This window comes from Bos indicus, chromosome 25 (genome assembly GCF_029378745.1).
Source record: "Bos indicus isolate NIAB-ARS_2022 breed Sahiwal x Tharparkar chromosome 25, NIAB-ARS_B.indTharparkar_mat_pri_1.0, whole genome shotgun sequence".
In the NCBI taxonomy this organism is placed as follows: domain Eukaryota; kingdom Metazoa; phylum Chordata; class Mammalia; order Artiodactyla; family Bovidae; genus Bos; species Bos indicus.
This window is the reverse complement of record NC_091784.1, coordinates 27476434-27491011: the sequence shown is the minus strand read 5'-3', so window position 1 is coordinate 27491011 and position 14578 is coordinate 27476434. Positions and strand designations below refer to the sequence as shown.

Sequence of the window (14578 nt, the reverse complement as noted above, 5' to 3'; positions counted from 1 at the left end):
GTAAACTTCTTTGGGCGCCATCTTTGGGAAAACACGAAGCAGCGCAGGATTGTAAATAAACCGCTGGAGTGGGAGGGGGACGGGACGGTGGCCGAGAAGAAACAAAAAGCTCCCGCGAAAGTCCTCGGACGACGACCGTTAACCGGGCGCGCGCTTAGAGCTTAGCCCCGCCCCATCCGTAACCCGGCGCGCGCTCCCCTATTCTCCCGCTCGACAGCGGCAGCGAGTTTGTGCGCGTGCGCGCGGAATAACGGCCGCTGGCGGAGGGAAGCGGGGGGTGGAATCTTTGAGGGGGGGGAGAGAGAAGCCGCCCCGTCTCCCGCGCGCCCACCACCTGCGCCATCGTCAGCCAATCAGCGGCCGTCTCAGGGGTCTCGCGCTTGGGGCGACTCCGGCTGCTGGGTGGCTCCCCTGTCCCTCCTCCCGCCAGAGTCCCTCTTGTACCTCCCCCCTCCCGCGGGCCTAGCGCGCGCTCGCGCTCGCGCCCGCTCCAGCCTCTTGTGTGTCCTCGCGCCCCCCGCCCGCCCTCCCTCCCCGCGCGCAGTGTGCTCCGCTCCCCCCACCCTCCTCCTCCTTCCCCCCTCCCGCCCGCCCCGCGCGCCTCCTCCCCGGGTTCCCCCTCCCCCACGGCCGCCTCCTCCTCCTCCCGCCCCAGGGTGAGCGCGAGCCACCTCCCTCCCTCCCTCCGCCATGGATCCCGGCAACTGGAGCAGCTTCATCTTCCAGGTAACAACCCCCTCCCCCGCCCCACCCCCCCTTCCCACACCCCCTCCCGCCCGCCCTCCCTCCCGTCCCACCCCCCCTCCGCGCGCCCGGTGCGCGCGCAGCTGTCCCCCTCCCTCCCTCGCGCCCTCCCCCGCCCTCCCCGAGGCGCCGGCTGGGCGCGCGCGCGGCGGGGGCCGAGGCTGCTCCCTCGCTCCCCCCACCCCGCCCCGCCAGGCTCCAACCGCCGCCGCCGCCGCCGCCGCCCGGGCCCCCGCCCCCGGCCCCCGGCCCCGCGGGGCCTCCCGCCCCCACCCAGGGGGCGTCGCCGCCGCCGTCGCCGCCGCGCTCCGCGGCCCGCCAGGCGCCCTCCTTCCCTCCCTCCCGCCGGCCGGGGTGCGCGGGCGGCGGGGCGGCCCGCGGGCCATGCGTTCGGCGCGGCCCAGCCCGGCCGGCCGGGGGCGGCGCCCCGAGCCCGGGCCCCGTGCGGCCCGCGCCCCCGGCCCCCGCTGAGCCCCGGGGGCCCCGCCGTGGCCGAGGCCATGTTCCCCGTGTTCCCTTGCACGCTGCTGGCCCCCCCCTTCCCCGTGCTGGGCCTGGACTCCCGGGGGGTGGGCGGCCTCATGAACTCCTTCCCGCCACCTCAGGGTCACGCCCAGAACCCCCTGCAGGTCGGGGCTGAGCTCCAGTCCCGCTTCTTTGCCTCCCAGGGCTGCGCCCAGAGTCCATTCCAGGTGAGTAGGGGCCGGCCGTGGCGGGCCGGGCCGGGAGGGCGCCGACCCGCGGCCGCGGCCCACACGGCGCCTTGTCTTCGCAGGCCGCGCCGGCGCCCCCACCCACGCCCCAGGCCCCGGCGGCCGAGCCCCTCCAGGTGGACTTGCTCCCGGTCCTCGCCGCCGCCCAGGAGTCCGCCGCGGCCGCGGCTGCCGCCGCCGCTGCCGCTGCCGCCGCCGCCGTTGCTGCTGCGCCCCCGGCCCCAGCCGCCGCCTCCACTGTGGACACAGCGGCTCTGAAGCAGCCCCCGGCGCCTCCTCCGCCGCCCCCGCCGGTGTCGGCGCCCGCCGCCGAGGCCGCGCCCCCTGTCTCTGCCGCCACCATCGCCGCAGCCGCGGCCACCGCCGTCGTTGCCCCAACCTCGACGGTCGCCGTGGCCCCGGTCGCATCTGCCTTGGAGAAGAAGACAAAGAGCAAGGGGCCCTACATCTGCGCCCTGTGCGCCAAGGAGTTCAAGAACGGCTACAACCTCCGAAGGCACGAGGCCATCCACACCGGAGCCAAAGCCGGCCGGGTCCCCTCGGGTGCTATGAAGATGCCCACCATGGTGCCCCTAAGCCTCTTGAGCGTGCCCCAACTGAGCGGAGCCGGCGGGGGAGGGGGAGAGGCGGGCGCCGGCGGCGGAGCGGCCGCAGTGGCCGCCGGTGGCGTGGTGACCACGACCGCCTCGGGAAAGCGCATCCGGAAGAACCACGCCTGCGAGATGTGCGGCAAGGCCTTCCGCGATGTGTACCACCTGAACCGACACAAGCTGTCGCACTCGGACGAGAAGCCCTACCAGTGCCCGGTGTGCCAGCAGCGCTTCAAGCGCAAGGACCGCATGAGCTACCACGTGCGCTCACATGACGGCGCTGTGCACAAGCCCTACAACTGCTCCCACTGTGGCAAGAGCTTCTCCCGGTGTGCACGGCCTCGGCCGCCCCCTGGGCGGGTGGGGAGGGCGGGAAGGCCGGCGGTGGAGGTGGCCTGGCCTCGGCTGGCGGGGAGGGAGGGAGCTTTCTGAGGATGGGGCCGGGGAGCCACTCCCAGGGAGGAGGGAGGCAAGCCTCTCCCGGTTACCAGGGAGCAGGGGGTGGTCCTTAGCAAAAGGAGGTGGGTCCTTCGGTTGTAGGAGTGCTTCGAGTGGGAGGAGGCCGAGGCCGCCTAGAGCGAGAGGAGGGATTTCCTGCCTGACCTGGACTCTGAATCCCTGGGCTTGGGAGAAAATGCAGGGACCCTTGCAAATGCTTGATGGGCCGAGTTAGGCAGACTCGGGGACCCATCCACACCCCAGGGCCCTAACCCCAAACCCAACGTGTCCCCAGGCCGGATCACCTCAACAGTCACGTCAGACAAGTGCACTCAACAGAACGGCCCTTCAAATGTGAGGTAGGAAGCCCGCCTCCTCCTGTCCTGATTTTCATGATTTTGATCCTCATTGTAGTTGTCTGAGTTCAGCCTCTCAGAGCCCCTTTTTCTCTCTCTTCTTTTTTGCTTTTTCACTCCATTTTCTCATCCCTTCTTCAAGGCCTCATCATCTCACTCCCATTTCCTACAGATCAAAGACCCCCAAGGCTCTGATTCCTTTAACCTCTTGCCCCCCTCGCCCCACTCCCCGAAGCTTTAACTCTCCTGACACCCCCCACGCCCCTCCCCCCTCCCCAGAAATGTGAGGCAGCTTTTGCTACGAAGGATCGTCTGCGGGCCCACACAGTACGACACGAGGAGAAGGTGCCATGTCATGTGTGTGGCAAGATGTTGAGCTCGGCTTATATTTCGGACCACATGAAGGTGCACAGCCAGGGCCCTCACCATGTCTGTGAGCTCTGCAACAAAGGTACATGCTGAGAGATGCCGGGAGGGCCAGGGACAGAGGGTGGGGACAAAACCAGAGGCCCTTCCACAGATGTGGGTTAAAGGTGCTGTAGCCAAGAGCTCGTGGCATCTAGAGCCCTTTAGAAAGCACATGAAGGAACGTTGGGACGACTGAACATCACTAAGTTCTAAGATGTCATTGCTGGAGGAGATGATCTACCAGAAAGAGTCAACTCCTGGGTGTGTGTGGGGAGATGGGAGGGGGCACGACTGCTTTGAGGAAGGAGTGGTCAAGAGAGCCAGTTCCCACGGGTTGGCAGGCAAGGTTTCAGCTGTGCAGCCACAAGTTCTTGTCTTCAGCTCCTGGGGCAAGTGGAGTACGTTGGCAGAGATTTACAAAGTACTCGCCCTGTCTCAGTAGCAGAGGGAGCTGCTTTTAAACAAATTCACTCCACTGAGTAACTGGGCTGAGACTGTATGGGGCACTGGAGGGAGGGGACACAGCCGTCTCTGCTGAGGGTCAACTCTTCAAGTGGCTAGGAATCAGTGTCCTGTCACCCCGGGAGAGATCCCCCAGCCACAGAGAATGGACTCTGGGGACACCAAGGCCCAGAAGCCAACACCATTCACCCAGTTCCCATACTCGGGGGGCTGTTCCCCGCCCCCAGCCCCAGCAGAGTAGTTGGCCCCAGGCTACCAAGGATGTGGTGGGAGGAGGACAGGGCCATCTGAGGAGGGCGTCCCCAGCCTAGGAGAACAACCCCGTCTCTGGGGTCTCCACCTGGCTGACCCCCACCCCCCATCCCCATCCACCCCCCTAATAGGCTTCACCACGGCAGCATACCTGCGCATCCACGCGGTGAAGGACCATGGGCTCCAGGCCCCGCGGGCTGACCGCATCCTGTGCAAGCTGTGCAGCGTGCACTGCAAGACCCCTGCCCAGCTGGCCGGCCACATGCAGACCCATCTGGGGGGGGCCGCCCCCCCTGTCCCGGGAGATGCCCCCCAGCCACAGCCCACCTGCTGAGGGGGACCCCCGCACCCACCAGGCAAGGCGTGGGGCATGGCTGGGGGGGGTGGGATGGGGTGCGTGGGACGAGGGGGCTCACAGGACCCAATAGGGGATATTAGGAAGGCCAGGGATGCCCAGCTATCCCCAAGTTAGGGAGACTTCTGGGACCAGGGAGGGCCTTTCAGCAGAATGAGGTAAGGATGCAGGCCGAAATCTTAACAGGGAGTGAGCAACGGCTGTGTCCCAGGGGAGGGCACCTGGGGCAAGGGGCAAGGCTCTTGCCATTCAGATCGCGCTGTGATCTCCTGGTGGTTCTCATCCTGCAGGTACAGGTGAGGTCTGTCCAATGGCAGGTGAGGTCTGTCCAATGGCGGCGGCGGCAGCGGCAGCGGCAGCGGCAGCAGCAGCAGTGGCAGCCCCACCCACAGGCGTGGGCTCCCTCTCTGGGGCCGAGGGGGTGCCTGTGAGCTCTCAGCCACTTCCCTCCCAGCCCTGGTGAGCTCCAAGTTGGTGGGGGGGAGAGGGGAGAATGGAGGAAAGTCCCTCGGTACCATCTCCTCTTCCCCTCTCTTTTCCCACCAACTCCTCACTACTTCCCCCACCAACCAAGGAGCCTCCAGAAGGAAAGGAGGAAGAAATGTTTTCTTAGGGGAATTCGCTAGGTTTTAACGATTTGTTTCTCCTGCTCCTCTCTCCTCCCTATGAGACCTGACCCCACACACACCTGTTCCCTTGGTTGTGTTGAAGTCCCCTGGACAGTGGGCAGGGGGGAGCAGAGGACAGGAGTGGCCACTGCCCTCACCCCCTCTCCTCTCTGTGACCCCCTGCCCTGCCCTTCCAGGGATTGTGAGCCTTCTCCCTCGATGGTCCTTGCTCTCCTCCTTCCGGTGCCCCTGCCCCTATTGTCTGCTGCCCCTCCCTGGGGAGTTGGTGCTTTTTTTTTTTTTTTTCCAGGGGGAGGGAGGAGAGGAAGGAGGGAAATCAAAGATTCTGTCCCAGAGATGGGGAAAGGTGAGATCTGAGAAGGGGCAGAAAGCAAAGGTTGTACCTTCATCAGGTGGGGTTGTTTGGGGTCAGGCCCTGAACATCATCCTGCTTAAGAATCTGTCAGGGGAAAACAAGTCAAGGGGAGCAAAAGAAGGAGCCACTAGGGCCAGAGGCAGGACAAGAGATGGAATCCTAGGGGCCAGGGTAAATGGAGGTATCCAGGGACTAGAGGTGCTTCCTGGGGGTGGGGGGAATGCAGCCACAGTGTCTCCCCCTTCCCTCTTCCACCCCAGCTCCAGCCCTGGCCTTTTCTTTTCATCCCTCTCCCCCACGACAGAAGCTGTGGCCCTGGCCATGTCATCGTGTTCCGGTGTCCCCTGCATGTTCCCCACCCTTCACCCCCTCCTTTTGCGCGGACCCCATTACAATAAATTTTAAATAAAAACCTGTCTCAGACTCAATGAATGAATTGCTCTCACCAAACCCCCTGTTCCCACCCCCAAGGGAGTTCTTAGGCCTGCAGTTGGTCAGTCAGTTGCAGCCTTGCTCAGCCCTGTGCAGCTCTGGGGCTCCGGCTCCTTCCCCAGAGGCAGCACCAGCCGAGGCAGTCCAGATTCAGGGTGGGGCTGAGGCTCCTAGGCTGCGGGGGAGCAAGTTCCAGGACTCCGGAGTCTCTGGGGAATACTCAATCCACCCAGGCCCAGAATAGCCCCTGGAGGTTTGAAGAGGCCTGGGTCAGAAACCCAAACAGTTGCTGGACATAAATGCTGCTTTTCCCCTTCGGTCCAGACCCACTGCCTGCTGCTCACACCCCAGCCCAATACCTGCACTCTTAAGGCCCTGAGAGGTGATGGATGATGTAGCTGTGGAAAGACTGGGCAACTCAGCCCTAGGACTGGTAACAAAGACGTGGAGAATAAAAACTGCACTTCTCCCCACTCATCCTCTTCATTCTTGGTGTGGTCCACCCTGCTCTTACCCAGCCTCCTGTTGTTCCAGACTGCTCTTGCACCCTCCATCCTGCCCCTTGGAATTCCCTTCCCAGTCACTGCTCTGACCCTTCCAGGGACCCTTTTCTTGAGCCTTCCATTACCCATTTCTGCTGCTGCTGCTTCCTTGGCGGTAGAGGGACTTGTCGTTCTGCAGGCTCCCTTCTGGAAACTCCACCCTGATCATCCTCTGCAGCCTCTCCCAAGTTTGGCCTCATCTCCCTTCCCTTCCTGCTGGCAGGGGTGCCTCCACCTGGTCCTGCCTGTCTCACTGGTCCAGTCTCCTCGGAGGCCCCTCTCCGCTTCCCCTGACCCCCTGCCTCTGCCAGGACCCCCGGTGACCGTTGGCGGGAGGGGCCCGGGGCCTGGGAAGGGGGCACCCCCAGGAGGCGCGCGGGGGAAGGGCTAGGGAGCCGCGCGAGTGGTCCCCCGGCTGGTTGCCCAGGTAACGCGGGGCCTGGCACGCGTGGCTCCCTCCGGCTGGCCGGGAGGGGCGGGAGCCGTGCAAGGGGCGGGGGCGGTGCGCGGCAGCGAAGCGTAGGGGAGGGGACCTGAGAGGAGGGGATGAGCCGAGGGGAGGGGAGACCCGCCGCCTCCCTTCCTCCCTCGCTGACTTGCTCCCTCCCGGGCTGCGGCGGCTGCAACCGCGGCGGTGGCGGCGGCGGCGGCAGTAGCCGGAGCAGTCTGGAGGCCGGCGTCGAGGTGAGACGGGAATGGACTGACTGAAGCTGCGGGTAGGAGTGGACGGACAGACAGCGGACGCCGGGAAGGCTGTACCGGAATGCGGGCGCCTGATGGACTGACGGGTGGTGCTGGGCGCGCCACGCCAATGGGAGGAGACGGCGCCGGTCCCCCGGGGGCGAGGGAATCCCTGGGAGAGGGGCTGGGAAGGGGCTCAGTGGAGATGCCCAGGTCCCCGAGGGAGGGGCGCGGGCGTCTACGCCCCAAAAGCGCAGCACGAAAATCGCACCGGCTGGGCGCCCAGGCAGGAAGGGAGGCTGCAGAGAGAGTGGAATGTGAGTTTCGGGGTCCTCTGCCCAGTCTGCCTATCGGAACGTCCGAGTCTGAACAGCTTGGTGATTTTGGGGTGCTGTGGTATCTGCTAGGATGAGTTTGGATCTTGTTGGGTGGACCCAGGAAGAGACCGTGGAGAAACCTTGTTTACAAAAGGGTTCATATTCCCAGGGCTCTCCAACCAGAAGCCTGAGCAGAGCACTCCTCCCCAAAGATGTCCCACCCCAAAGCAAAGGAAACCCCAACTTTTCTTCCTTTTCCCCAGAGGCAGCCCAAGGCTGGCCCTGAGACAGGAGCATCGCTCTCTTGGGCTGCAGCGCTGAAAGCTACCTCTTCCCTCCTCACACCAAGCCTGTCTCCTCCTCTTGCAGGATTTGCTGCTGTCTTCAGTGCCGTTCCATCCTTCCCTCAGAGGCCCTCTCCCCTCTCCTGTCTCAAGATGGCAGCTAGCAGCTCTGAGGTCTCTGAGATTAAGGGGGTAGAGGAGGGTCCCCAGACCCAGGGAGAAGGGCCTGGCCATTCTGAAGGCCGAACTGGCTCTCCCCAGGTCCCAGCTGGGGTCTCAGATGAGCCAGAGACCCTGCAGCCAGCCCCAGACGTCATGGGGGCCCCTGGGGACTCAGAACCCAAGGTTGGGCTGGCTCCAGAAACCACAGAGACCCCAACCGGGGTCCCTGAAGCAGCTCAGGCCAGAAACCTCAGCTCAAGCCCAGGAGGGGAAGCAAAGGCCAACTCCAGCACTGAAGAAACATGCCAAGAGCTAGCATCCAAACCCGAAGTGAGGAAAGAGGCCACTGCAGACCCGGAATCCAACCTGGAATCCGCAGCCCCGCTTGAGCCAGCCTCAGAGCCTGCCCCCCAGCCAGAACCCCAGCCAGAGCCCCAGCCAGCTTCCCAGTCCACTTCCACACCAGCCCTTCAGCCAGAGCCCCCTGCCCAGGAGGAGCCCACCTCTGAGATCCTGAGCGAGAGCATGGGAGAAAAGCAGGAGAATGGGGCAGTGGTTCCCCTGCAGGCTGGTGATGGCGATGGGGAAGAGGGTCTAGCCCCCCAGCCTCACTCACCACCCTCCACAAAGACCCCCCCAGCCAATGGGGCCCCACCCCGTGTGCTGCAGCAGCTGGTGGAGGAGGATCGACTAGGAAAGGCTCACAGTGGGCATTCGGGATCTCCCCGAGGAAGCCTGAGCCGCCACCCTAGCTCCCAGCTCGCAGGATCTGGGGTAGAGGGGGGTGAAGGCACCCAGAAACCTCGGGACTACATCATCCTCGCCATCCTGTCCTGCTTCTGCCCCATGTGGCCTGTCAACATCGTGGCCTTCGCTTATGCCGTCATGGTGAGCCCCAGGGAACCCTGCCTGGCCCGGGCCTGCAGTGGTTCCCAGTTTCCTGCCCTGTGCTGGGACACAGCCCCAGGAGTAACCCCACCTCCCCTCCCCTCTCTGCATGGATCTCACTTCCCAATTACTGGGCCTTTGCTCACCTCTCCCTGGGACTTCACCTTCTGAGCCCTACCCCATCAGGTGGGAGGGAAGTTGAGACATTTCACACAGTCTTACTGACCTGTGCCTTCTCCTGCTGCCTCTCAACCCCCTTCCTCCCTTAACCACTGTCCACCGGCTGGCCTGTCTCCTCTGGATGACTCTTACACCCGATCTCTGCCTGGTTGGCATTTCCTGACCTGGGCTGGTGCCCCCCCACCTCACTCTAACCCCAGTCCCGAAACAGCTTGCAACAGGGGGACGTGGATGGGGCCCAGCGTCTGGGTCGTGTGGCCAAGCTCTTAAGCATCGTGGCACTGGTAGGGGGGATCCTCATCATTATCGCCTCCTGCGTCATCAACTTAGGCGGTGAGTGGGGGTCTGGGACAGGCTGGGAGGAATGGAAGGGTTGGCAAGGGCGGCTTTACTAACCCCTGCCCCTGCTCTCTCCTGTCTGTCCTCCCTACTTCTTTGTCTCTCCTTGTCTCCCCCCACCCCCCTGCCCCACCGTCTCTGTCTGTCCCTCCCTCTCCTCTCCCACAGTGTATAAGTGAGGGGCTCTGCCCTGCATTCCAAGACTTTTTCTCCTGTTGGGAGCTGCCTTGGGCCCATCCTCCCCTGGGGGGAGCCCAATCCATGGCCCAGGCCCGCACCCATAGGGACCAAGGGAGCCTGAGCGGCCTTGTTTACAGCTTCTTTCCTGCTCCTGCATCCTGCCAGGCTCCTCTGCCAACAGTAGGCCTCCCTTCTCCCTGCACTGTTTCCAACCTCCCTGCACTTCTGCCTGCACCCCCTCCAGCCTCTCGGCTTCCCTATCCTTGCACTTCCTGCACTTTTGGAATCCTCCCTAAACATCTCCCCATCTCTCTGTGCTCTCAGCCTCCCTGCATCTCTCCCCAACCTTCCTGCACTACAACCTCCCCAAATTTCCTGCACCTCGATCCTGGTCTCCCTTTCCCAACATTCATTGTCTCAGCTTCCTCCCCCGATCCCTTTCTTCCTCCCCACCTTATTCACCGCCACTTCCCTCCCCACACCCTCCGCCCCCTTCCTCTTCCTGCCTCCTCATCTCCCTCCTGCATCCTCTCCTCCACCCTCCTCCACCGTTTATTCTACAAAAACTCCAGCACTTAGATCGGGCTGGGGGAGGGGAGTGGTGTCAGGAGAGGGCTCTCTCGCCCGGGCTCCGACTGTTCTCTGTTGGGACCACCCAGGTCCGGACGACCACCAGGGTGCCTCGGGGTCGCAGAGCTGGCAAGCCAGGCCTCGTTTGGAGACATGCAGGGGTGGCGTGTTCCGAACACGCACCTGGGAGAACGGAGGGGCACGGCTGTTGACCCTCCCTGGTCAGCCTGAGTTGACCTGCCCCATCTGGGCTTTTTAACCCAGTCAGCGAACTCGTCGGAGCTGGGGTCATTCACGTACTTTGTAAGAAAAAGAATCCCCAAAACAGGACCAAAGCTCCCAGCTGCAGGGAGCAAGGGAAGGGCGGAGAGGTGTATTATTATTTTCTAAGAGGACGAGAGAGGTTTGTTGCACGCGACAGTCCGCTGGGGAGGCGGGGACCGAGCCACAACACGGTTCGGAGTTGGCGGGTTTTTTTTTTTTTTTTCCCCTAAAAAAAGTGTAGGGAAAAAAACCTAAAAGTCTAAAAACAAACAAAAAAAAAAGGATACATCAATCTGATTCTCCCTTTTTGTATGCCGATGCTGCATGGGTCTGAGACACCAATAAACGGAGACTGCATGAGACTCGTCTCTAGCCTCAGTTATCCTTACATGCGTGCGCTGCGGGGGCCGGAGGTACTGCCTCCTCTTCCGCAGACCCTAGTGCGTGGTTTGCGCATGCGCTGCACCGGTGGCCATCTTTACTGTGGGCCGAAGCCTATCATTCCGGAGCGCCTACCTGCGCATGTGCAAGCCTTCCCTCGCTTTCCTCTTCAAAGTAGCTTAGACTAAAGCGGAGCCTCCCGCGCCATCTCGGTGCGCCTGCGTACTGTGACCCTGCGCAGCCCGGGAGGCGGGTCTTAGCTCCAGGTGCGTACGGTAGCTGAGGTGGCGAAACTTCGAGGTGTGAGGAGAGGGTGCCGGATCCAGGTGTAGAGAGGGGTGGCGTGAAGGCGAAAAGAACGGGCCCGCCCCTTTCCGGCCTGGAAAGTAGTTTCTGTGGGTCCCTGGGAACGTCGGAATACCAGATCTCGATCCGTGGGGGCGGGGTCCCTGGGGGAACTTGAGCGCCCCCTTCTGGGAACCGGCGGGTCTGTTCGCAGGGACTGCTGTTGGGGCCTGATTGGTTAGACAGACGTTCCCCGAAGCCACGGGAAGCCCTACCCGCGGAGGCGTGGGTGGGGGATCCCTAGCTTAGTACTCCTGCCATCTCCTGTCATCGCAGGGCCCCTTCCCTAGTGGCATATGTCCCTTGTCCGGGGCCATGGAGACATTGCAGCCACCACGGCGGCGCCTCTGTCTGAAGAAGGGGAAGTGACCTCCGGTCTCCAAGCTCTGGCTGTGGAGGATACCGGAGGCCCCTCTGCTTCGGCCGATCAAGCCGAGGAAGAGGGAGAAGGAGGCCGGGAGGAGGCTGAGCATGAGGGGTCCGGGGCCGAGGAGGTGCAGGGAGAAGCCCCCAGCCCTGAGGGGGAGGAGCGTGCCAAGGGAGAATCCGAGGACTGGTGCGTGCCCTGCAGCGATGAAGAGGTGGAGCTGCCCGCAGATGGGCAGTCCTGGATGCCACCCCCCTCTGAAATCCAACGGCTTTATGAACTGCTGGCTGCCCACGGTACCCTGGAGCTTCAGGCTGAGATCCTGCCCCGCCGGCCACCCACGCCTGAGGCCCAGAGTGAAGAGGAGAGATCCGATGAGGAGCCAGAGGCCAAAGAGGAAGAAGAGGAAAAGTGAGGGCACACCCTGGCACCTTGTCCTTGGGGCTCCTCCCCTGATGCCGGGAGGAAATAGGGAGGGAAGGTGGGACCCAGGATCATGGGAAGTGAAGGGAGGGAAGAGACGGGGAGAGGAAGAGCCAGGGGGTTGGGGACAAGTGTGGTTGTTTGGGGGTGGGAGGGGAACCACCCTCACCCTTCACTGTCTGTCCCCCTGCCCCAGACCACATATGCCTACAGAATTTGACTTTGATGATGAGCCAACGACACCAAAGGACTCCCTAATTGACCGGAGGCGCACCCCAGGTACAGACGAGAGGGGAGTACTGGGCAGCGGGGGGTAGGGGGAGATGGAGGGGTGGGGTGAAGAGCCTCTGCTCCCACTTACTCATAAAGTGACTCCCTAAAAGAGGCCTTGACTTGGTGCCTTGGTAGCTTCAGCAGAGAGATGCTCCCAGTGGTGCCGGCCTTCCAGCTTCCGTGGTCCCCTGTTGTGTTGTCGCTCAGTCGTGTTGTCGCTCAGTCGTGTCCGACTCTTTGTGACCCCATGGACTGTAGCCGACCCCACTCCAGTACTCTTGCCTCTGTCCATGGGATTTTCCAGGCAAGAGTACTGGAGTGGGGTGCCATTTCCTTCTATCTTCCCTTAAAAGATTATCACAGATAATTTCATCATGCTTCTCATTACTTTGATCTCAGTCATCGTAGAAGTCCAAGTCATTTCTATTATTACCTAGATCCGCATACCCACACTGCTGGGTACATGTCCTAATCTTACCCAGTTTCCCATCCTGTGTGCCTTCCTAGAGTTTACCATTCTTGTTTTGTTTTGTTTTGGGCTGTGCTGCTCGGCACGTGGGCTCCTAGTTCCCTGACCAGAGATTGAACCTGTGCCCTTGCAGTGGAAGCACAGTCTTAACCACTGGACCACCAGGGAAGTCCCCTTGCTGTTGTGCTGTGCTTAGTTGCTCAGACTCTTTGCAATCCCATGGACTGCAACCTGCCAGGCTCCTCTGTCCACGGGGATTCTCTAGGCAAGAATACTGGAGTGGGTTGCCATGCTTTTCTCCAGGGGATCGTCTCAACCCAGGGATCGAACCCAGGTCTCCCACATTGCAGACAGATTCTTTACCATCTGAGCCACCAAGAAAGTCCCCTTGGAGCCATCTTCTAAAAAAGTTTGGGCTATGGTGGTCTTTGTTGCTGTGCACAGGCTTTCTCTAGTAGCAGCAAGCAGGTACCGCTTTTTGACACTTGGGTGTCTCATCGCAGTGGCTTCTCTTGTTGCGGAGCATGGGCCCTAGGGCACGCGGGCTTCAGTAGTTGCAGCTCCTGGACTGTAGAGCAAGGGCTCTGTAGTTGTGGCACACGGGCTTAGCTGTTCCAGGGCATGTGGGATCCTCCTGGATCAGGGATCGACCTCATGTCCCCTGCGTTGTCAGGCAGACTCACAACCCTTGGACCATCAGGGAAGTCCTGGAGCCATTCCTGATTTCGGTTTCTCTCACCTCAACATTCAAGCCAGCAGCAAGTCTTGTTAGCTCTGCTTCCACATGTCCATGTTCGGCTGTCCACCTTTAACACGATATCCTCATTCAAGCCACCACCATCTCTGTCACCTGGAGAGTTGTGGTAGCTCTTAACTGGTCTTCCTGCCACCAGTCTCAGCGCTAGAGTTGGTTTATGTTTCAAAATGTAAGCTGTGTCACTTCTCTTGTTTTCAGTCCTCCAGATTACGGGGGCTGGGGTGGGTGGACGAGCATGTCAATTGAGAGTCCAAGCCCCTCTCTCCCCCCACCCAAGGCTTCCACGTACACTAAGAGATCCAGACCCCTTGTCATGGCCTGTAAGTCGTTTCTTTGGCCTTGACTTTCCTGTCTCTGCTAGCTCTACATTTCTCATTAAACAGACCTCCGTGTTCCTTCCCTGGGGCTTTTGCACTTGCCTGTCCCTTGCCTGGGACACTCCTTCTTGATCTTCATATTTCTGGCCTCTTCTTATAATTCAGAGCTTCACTACCCACCCCATCTGAGACCCCAACCCTAAATCTCAGAACCTTCATGACGTCTATGGCAATTATGTCTGAATGAATTGAAAAATTTACATGGTTTACAAATAGTTTTCTACCCTGCATATAGAAAGATAATGTGCTTCTATTTCTAAAACTTTGAGTGTGAGTTGAATGTGCCAAAATGAAACCAAAAAATTAAAATGTGACAATATCCAAAAAAAAAAAAAGTGCCTTCACAACAGACCTGGAAATCTCTGTTTAATAAGCTCCCCAAGTGATTAATAAGACCCAGGCAGGTCTGGCACGTACCGCCTCACTCCCTTCCACTTTTCTCATCTTCCCCTTCTTCAGGAAGCTCAGCCCGGAGCCAGAAACGGGAGGCCCGCCTGGACAAGGTCCTTTCAGACATGAAGCGACACAAGAAGCTAGAGGAGCAGATCCTTCGTACCGGCAGGGACCTCTTCAGCCTGGACTCGGAGGACGCCAGCCCCGCCAGCCCCCCACTCCGGTCCTCGGGCAGTCTCTTCCCCCGGCAGCGGAAGTACTGAGGGTGCTGAGTCTGCCTTCTGGAGCCTTGGCCCACCTTCCCTCACCCAGGGCCTTGGGCAAGAGGAGAGATGCTCCCAGACTCCCACCACAACACCTTGCCAGAAGGAGGACTGATGTGTGTGTGTGTGTATGTTTTCTCTTGAACATCTGTTGGGAGACCTGAGCCGAATTTTCTGAATCTAAAATAAAAAAAATTTTTTAAAGCAAGTTACCTTCTCTTAGAGGAGAGGCTGCAGCTGAAGCCAAAACCCTTGTGGAGAAGCAGGACTGTACTCACCCGGATTGGGCAATTGAAGGCAGATGGGGTAGAAGTGAACTCAGTCAGCACCTGCCCCCTGCCTCGGGCCGTGGACCCTTCCCAGTGTGCGTCCCAGCTGCCAGCTGGCTG

At 61.2% G+C, this 14578-nt stretch overlaps 3 protein-coding genes across 10 annotated transcripts; all 3 read left to right on the top strand.

Annotated features, from left to right (window-relative positions):
* The first annotated feature begins 575 nt into the window (after window positions 1-575).
* Window positions 576-6074, top strand: MAZ (MYC associated zinc finger protein). Of its 6 annotated transcripts, XM_070779908.1 has the most exons (7): window positions 576-726; window positions 1350-1436; window positions 1520-2376; window positions 2781-2844; window positions 3121-3292; window positions 4095-4319; window positions 4609-4752. In XM_070779908.1, the coding sequence occupies exons 1-6, from the start codon at window positions 691-693 to the stop codon at window positions 4295-4297; spliced, it is 1419 nt and encodes a 472-aa protein (XP_070636009.1). In that variant the 5' UTR covers window positions 576-690; the 3' UTR covers window positions 4298-4319; window positions 4609-4752. The 6 variants fall into 6 exon arrangements, with proteins under 6 accessions (XP_070636009.1, XP_070636010.1, XP_070636011.1 ...); XM_070779909.1 differs by lacking the exon at window positions 4095-4319 and having other exon boundaries at window positions 577-726; window positions 4609-5718; XM_070779907.1 differs by lacking the exons at window positions 576-726; window positions 4095-4319 and adding an exon at window positions 6059-6074 and having other exon boundaries at window positions 909-1436; window positions 4609-4777.
* A 1191-nt stretch (window positions 6075-7265) lies between these two features.
* PRRT2 (proline rich transmembrane protein 2) lies at window positions 7266-11280 on the top strand. 3 transcript variants are annotated; one of them, XM_070779911.1, is made up of 3 exons: window positions 7266-8608; window positions 8989-9121; window positions 9967-10503. In XM_070779911.1, exons 1-3 carry the CDS (start codon window positions 7487-7489, stop codon window positions 10134-10136), a joined length of 1425 nt encoding a protein of 474 aa, XP_070636012.1. In that variant the 5' UTR covers window positions 7266-7486; the 3' UTR covers window positions 10137-10503. The 3 variants fall into 3 exon arrangements, with proteins under 3 accessions (XP_070636012.1, XP_019843399.1, XP_019843400.1); XM_019987840.2 differs by lacking the exon at window positions 9967-10503 and adding an exon at window positions 11144-11280 and having other exon boundaries at window positions 7267-8608; XM_019987841.2 differs by having other exon boundaries at window positions 7287-8608; window positions 9296-10503.
* PAGR1 (PAXIP1 associated glutamate rich protein 1) lies at window positions 11164-14397 on the top strand. The gene is made up of 3 exons (XM_019987842.2): window positions 11164-11645; window positions 11854-11936; window positions 13993-14397. Exons 1-3 carry the CDS (start codon window positions 11164-11166, stop codon window positions 14187-14189), a joined length of 762 nt encoding a protein of 253 aa, XP_019843401.2. The 3' UTR covers window positions 14190-14397.
* Window positions 14398-14578: the final 181 nt, after the last annotated feature.